General features: G+C 32.1%; 1 protein-coding gene across 1 annotated transcript; it reads left to right on the top strand.

Moving 5' to 3' along the window:
- Positions 1 to 810: 810 nt before the first annotated feature.
- Positions 811 to 1,167, top strand: LOC147549883 (non-specific lipid-transfer protein P5-like). The gene has a single exon (XM_086668395.1). The coding sequence runs from the start codon at positions 811 to 813 to the stop codon at positions 1,165 to 1,167; it is 357 nt and encodes a 118-aa protein (XP_086524521.1).
- Positions 1,168 to 7,143: the final 5,976 nt, after the last annotated feature.

Below are 7,143 nucleotides of genomic sequence, written 5' to 3'. Positions count from 1 at the left end.
AGGCGTACACATGTATTGTTTTTTTTGTACTACTAATACTTATACAGAAATCTATAGTCGTACGTACTCCTCCAAAAGAACTCAATGATTAAGTCTATAAAGCTGCCGACAAGTGATCAAACCGACTTGAATTGGATACTAAGATGTATGTTTTTCACCGTGGAGACTAATGTTCAAATCTTGTTGCCCCGACTTGATGAGACTCAGATAAATTTTCAAAAAAATTGATATGATCCAAATAAACTACTTTCTTATATGAATTCAAGTAAAATGCTACAGTCTAAATCAATGACAAAATTTGTGACAGAAAACTGATAAGGTACCATCTTGGTCACTTTCTTCGATTGCATTTTGAAAAAAAGTCAACTAATTTAAATGAAAGATGTAGATTGTACCAAAAACAAATATTTTTTCATAAATTTTCAGAATATAACATTTCCGATTAAATTAACATTAAATTAATCCGATAAGAAACAAAGCTTCCTGTCATCGACTAAGTGCGTGGAGAAAAGGCCATTCTCTTCTCTCTAGTAAACATAAAGAGAACAAAAATAAAATAAAACTCTTATAAATTATACTGAATTTTCTTCAATGCTAATTATGAATGAATCCAATAAACACCCCAATAACAATTCTCAATTTTCAAACCCTTATAAAGGACTCATAAATAGGTCCCAATATTAGACCAATACCAAACCCAATCAATTCCACAATCAACTCTGAACTCCTCTATATAATCATCAATTTCTAAGCTAACTTAATTCACTCAACTCTAAAAACAAAACCATATTCAATCTGTCATTAGAAGTCATGGCCTCTTCTAGCATATCAATTTTTAAGCTTGCATGCATTGTAGTGCTAGCTTGCATGGTCGTCACACCATTAACGGTTAACGCTTTAACATGCGGTCAGGTTTCAACGGGTGTGGCTCCTTGTTTCAGCTATGTGCTCCAAGGTGGGCCTTTGACACCAGGTTGCTGTGTGAGTTTAAAAAATCTCTACAGTTCAGCTAAAACTACACCTGATAGAAGGGCAGGATGTGGTTGTTTGAAAAATATAGCTGCTGGGCTTCATGGGCTTAATTTGGGCCTTGTTGGTTCTCTCCCTAGTAAATGTGGTATTAACATTCCTTACAAGATCAGCCCTTCTACTGATTGTTCTAAGTAAGCTTCTTGGCTTCTAATATACTTGATTTATGTGGTTCTTTATTTTTATTTTTTTTAATTTTACTCTTTAGATCACATCGATCAAATTAGTAATTTAACATCTTAGAGTTGGTGACAGATTTGTTTTTCTGCCTTAACTAGGTAGTGTTTTTTTTTTCTTTATTACTTTTTTTCAATTCTGAATTTGATTTGTCTAGTTCCAACTTATTTGAGCCTGACTTTTTCTTTATCTGGTTTTAACCGACTCAAAATCATCTAAATTACTAATTCAAATAGGCTATATTTTTCTTGAATCAACGGTTGTTGTTGTTGTAACATGTATATCTACTAATTCAATTTTGGCATACTGGTCGTTGGTTATGTTTGCAGGGTAGTGTAACTTTTATAAGTATGGACAACTTCCTACATAAATAATGCGATGCCAATAATATGTGGAGCTTCCAATCAAAAGAATACTCCATTATCGGTTTGATTATGTACTTAGTGAAATAAAATAAGTATCAAATAAAGCCTTGGTGCTTTCATACATGAAGCAAAAAACATGGGCTGAATATTTTGTAATGTAACTGAAGTGTGAGATATTGGATTGTAACGAATAAATACATATCAATTAGTTTTAATCTATTTGAATTCTCAAATTAAATGTGTGGTATTGGACAAAGATGTACTATTACTAGTCTTTTTTTTTTTTGTTGTTGTTGAGGGTACTATTAACATAACAACTCTTTCAACAAAAAAAAAAACATCAACAACTATATTGATAGTCGCACTGGGGCCATCTCTTGTACTAAGTTCACTAACGGTTAACAAATCTATCTAATAATCCAAATTTTTTTTATCCTACACATTAATCGTATGAATTTGTTTAAGACTTTCATGTGATTTTTCTCCGAAAGATACAATGGTATCTGTGTCTCAAGTCCAAAACCTAAAAAATAAAAACTAACTTAATAACCACTCTCATTAACAACTAGGGTATATCCCGTGCCGTAGGGCAGGAACAGTTGTATTAATGAAATTTGACAAAGATTTAACGCACTGATTGTATAGATCCCACGTAGTGTTGTTCTAGTCGCTCTTCCCAAACATATAACCCGACTTTCCATATTTATTACTAGCAATAACCCATACCTACGACACGACGTATATGTTGGACGTTTTACCTGTTTAAATATAACATGTATATAATGCTTGGCTATGGCCCATGGTTCTTTCACTGTGAAACTAAGATACAAATATGACTATGAAAAAAATATGAAGATGGAACAAACATTATGGATTTCACGTTACCAATGAAGATATAACAAAATATAATGGTTCATGAAATAAACAGTTATAAATAATATAAACTTTCGTTTTTGATGTTGAGAGAATTTTGATGTTTGCAATTTATGTTTACAATGTTTAGAAAATATAAGTAGAAATATCATCATCTTCATACAAACCATTAAACAAATGTATTAGTTTTCACAAAGAAGATGTATAATTTGTAATAAGATATTGACGAAAAACACTCGGGAGTCTTTTACTAAAATTCAACTGCTAACAGTATAGATCATTTCAGGATATTTTGTAGAGCTCAGAAATATAGGCCGTGCTCTATACGCCTTTTCAGTTCCACCGCGTCAAGATGAAAAGATCAATTAAATATTCATATTTACTAAATTGATGGAGAAGTTGATTGGTTTATGTGGAGAGATATTTAATAAGAGAGGACGATGAGATGAATTTCATCTAATAAGCACGGAAGACATTTGTTTTGCCATAGTCAGAGTAGAAAATCATCATCATACAAACAGCTAAACAAATGTAGTAGTTTTCACACAAAAATATGTAATTTGTAATAAGATATTGATAAAAAAATTCAGGAGTCTTCTAATAAAATTCAACTGCCGCAATATAAATCATTTTGGAGTTTTTGTAGAGCTCAGAAATATGGATTTTGCTTTATACGTCTTTCAGTTCCACCAAGGTGAAGATGAAAAGATCAGTTAAACATTCTTACTGCTAAATTGATGGTGAAGTGACTGGTTTATGTGGAGAGAGATTTAATGAGAGAGGGGGATGAGACGAATTTTATCATAATAAGCATGGAAGACATTTATTTTGTCCATTTTGTCCTAGTCAACAAACCAAATTATGTTTTGTTATATAGATTAGTTATAACTCTTCCCCCAGGACACGAACAATTGTGTCTGGAAAATTACAAAAGGTTAATGGTTTTGGTCGATAAATATGAATAAGAAATACATCACAATTACAAACAACAATAAACAAAAAGACATTAGCAAAAATAAATTATAAACAAGTCAATAGTTTAATAAGAAAAAAAAAAATTGAAATTAATTATATGTGTTGAAAAGTACATAAAAGATTCCTATATATAAGTTTTCAAGCCGTTTAAAGGAAGAACAAATTAATTTTACTTTTATAAGAGGTAATTCAATTTGATCAAAAGAATCAATGAAAGATAAGTTGTTGGTGAAATTTAAAGAAGAAAATCAAGAGAAAATGTATAACAAAGAAAACATTATTAAAGAATTAACGACAAAGTGAGAATTTTGTCCCTACGATTTACAAAATTCGAAAAGTCTAGGTAAAAGATCGTAAGACTGCGACCTAATTGACTTTTATTCATCTAAAACAATGAAAGTAAAAAAAATATTCAAATCGTAATCTCATAAAAAATAAATAAAATAAAAATAACAATTCACTCTCCAAAAGAGATGTTCTTTTAATTATAGTAGAAACGATACAAAAGATTGAAAATCAAAACTTCAAAAAAACGATTCTACACTTCAGAAAGAAGAACAGAAAAAACAAAAATAACCTAGTTCGATAAAGAAAGTGAAGGATGTATAGAGAGAGACATTTGTATTTACAATCAAATATTTCACTAAACTTTAAGAAAATAAACAACATCAAGTTATTCATACATTACTAATTACACAATAACAAAATTAAGAAAAACATATACTAATTGAACTAAAAAACTATCCATTTAAAAAAAATATATTGAACAATTTTGTTGTCGACATAAATTTCTACTACTAACAAATGAGAAATGTCTTTGAACAAAAGAACAAATTAGAAATATAGTAGGAGGGGGAGGGGGGAAGAGGTGTAAGAAAGAAAGATTGTGGGATGAAAGTATATATATGGAGAGGGGAATGGATAAAATCCATTAATCTTCTTCTTTTATAACTGAAAAAGTATTGACTTTTGAGAAGCTTTGGAAATAAAGAGATTATGAGACAGAAATCAAGGGTTATGATTTAAAGAAATTCTAGGGGTTAAGATCTAACGGTTACACTTTCATAACTTAAAAATAATTAATGTTTAAAAAGTTAATTGAGATAATAGATTGTGAATGGTTATATAGATAATAAAAATTAAATTATCAATAATTTTATGATGGATGTTATAATTTGAGGATAAAATTCAATGGTTGGGATTTAACGATGGAGACTTGGACGGTCAAAATTTATCATAAGTTTGTATAATAGATTTGGTGAGTGGGTAAGAAAATTCATTTTCTTAGGTAGGTATGGATCCAAAGAGTAAAATTAGAGAAAATTCGGAATTAACGGTTGGATCTGTCTTTTGATTTGTCCCAGTCAACACAAAACATTGTGTTTTATATAATAGACTAGGTATAGCATGTGCCTTTTCGGCACGGAGAAACTCATTAGATGCATTATGTAATTAGCAACTTTAAAGGTCTAGTGCAATATGTTGGAATTCTTATATTCCATTTGTTCATGATGGTCTGTCATGCTTCATATATATGTACCACAGACAATTTTCAAGTCCTAAATTTAAAATTCTTTTGTATAGTTCTAGATTTGTGCATCATTCTATTTCTTGCTTCAAATTTCATACAAAAAAAAACTTCCACATTAGTTGTTAGTACTAATTTTGAGCTAAATAAAATTTGAGGAAACAAATAGTAAGGACAATTGAAATATTTCTCTCTCTCAATAAAATAACTAATTTAAGAAAAAAATGAAACAAAAGAAATTGGAAGGTTAAGAAAATTGAAATCTCTCTAGATTCGTTTAAAATCTCGCTCTCTGGTTTGGGAAGAGTGCCCAGATCAATACCACGGGGCGCTTATAGAAGAACCTGTTTTTAAAGAACTGTTTCTTTTAAAACAAAAGAAATTGCAAGGGTTTAAAAAGAAATTGTTAGTTGACATTCTAAATATATATATATATATATATATATATATATATATATATACACACAGGGAGAGGGAGAAAGAGATTTTAATAAGAAACTAGGCATAACCCGTGCCTACGGCACGGGCGTGTTCGTTGAGTTCTTCACGCGCATGCATTTTGGTTATATAGGTTGTGCTTCTCTCACATCAAAACTCGGGATAGCACTTTGAGAAGTCAAAAATAAGAAATGATACATCAACACTTTCACATTCTCTACATGAAATATATATAAAAGTGTATTGATTGATCAAGCTGTAAGAGGCAGTTTCTAAAAATTGAAGAGGAGGTTTAAGAGGCAGCAATAGGCAGTTTCCAAATTGGGATGGTTTCCAATTTTTTGGCTCAATAGGCAGTTTCCAATTTTTTGGCTTATAATATATATAAATAGGGGTTGAGTGCTTTGTAATCAACACACCAACCCCTATTTATATATATTATAAATAGAAGACGATCTACTACTGGTTATGTATTTAGGGTACATGGTGCTCCAGTTAGTTGGCGATCGATGTTACAATTTACAGTTGCGTTATCTACCACGGATGCCGAGTATATGGCTATGGCCGAGGGTGTGAAGGATGCATTGTGGTTGTGGGGTCTTCTGGATGATCTAGGGATTAAGCAGGAGTGCGTGGATGTATGGTGTGATAGTCAAAGTGCGATCCACTTGGCGAAGAATCAGGTTCATCATTCTCGCATTAAGCATATCGATGTCAGGTATCACTTTGTACGAGATGTCATAGAGGAAGGTGATGTTTCTCTTATGAAGGTACACACAGATGAGAATCCCGCGGACATGTTGACTAAAGTGGTGACGTGTAGCAAGTTTCAGCATTGCCTGGAATTGCTACAAATCGGCTCGTGTTAAGTTGCCCGAAAGGGCGTAATGGCGACAAGGTAATCTCTATGTGAAGGGTTGGTAGAACTACGGTAGGCTTGATCCTGTAAAAGGGTACGTAGGCAACCATGGTCATATGGTGCAGTCGGATGAAGTTGCAAGAAGCAGATATATCTTACAAGGAGTATCCTGGTGTTCGTCCAAAATTTGAAGTATATCAAATTGTGTACGAGGTGGAGAATTGTAAGAGGCAGTTTCTAAAAATTGAAGAGGAGGTTTAAGAGGCAGCAATAGGCAGTTTCCAAATTGGGATGGTTTCCAATTTTTTGGCTCAATAGGCAGTTTCCAATTTTTTGGCTTATAATATATATAAATAGGGGTTGAGTGCTTTGTAATCAACACACCAACACAAGCAACAACAACTCTTCTTTAGAGAGAGCTAAAGAGAGAGAGCAAGTGAGAGAGAAATTTTTTGTTCATAGTTTTGAGCGGTGTTAAATTTCTCGGTCGTCGAAGATTTAGTATAGAGGTTAATTTCTATACGGTACCATCTTGGGACGAACTTGCGGGTTGTGTGAGTCGTCTTCATCTATCCTTCAATAAAGATTTCTTGTTCGCCCGAGGACGTAGGCTTTAAAGCCGAACCTCGTTAATTTTGTTCGCATATTTAGATTTTGACTTAGCTTTTCGATTAATCTTCATAATCGGATCAATTTCTAGGATAGGTTCGATAGCTTCCGCGACTTTCAGTTTCAACACAAGCAAATATCCTTCCAAAATACAGTTCTAAACACCAAATCTTAATTGAACAAATAAAGGGGAAAAAATTACAAATTCTTTTTCTTTTGTTCAAAACCAATCAATCAAAATATGTACAAGGCACTACAGATAGAATATCTGAACGGAAATCATTTACAAC

This window comes from Eschscholzia californica, unplaced genomic scaffold, assembly GCF_041429995.1.
Source record: "Eschscholzia californica isolate CP2 unplaced genomic scaffold, dmEscCali1.0.p SCAF_3, whole genome shotgun sequence".
NCBI lineage: Eukaryota > Viridiplantae > Streptophyta > Magnoliopsida > Ranunculales > Papaveraceae > Eschscholzia > Eschscholzia californica.
Note: the sequence above shows the minus strand (reverse complement) of the source record. Positions and strands in the feature narration are given on the sequence as shown.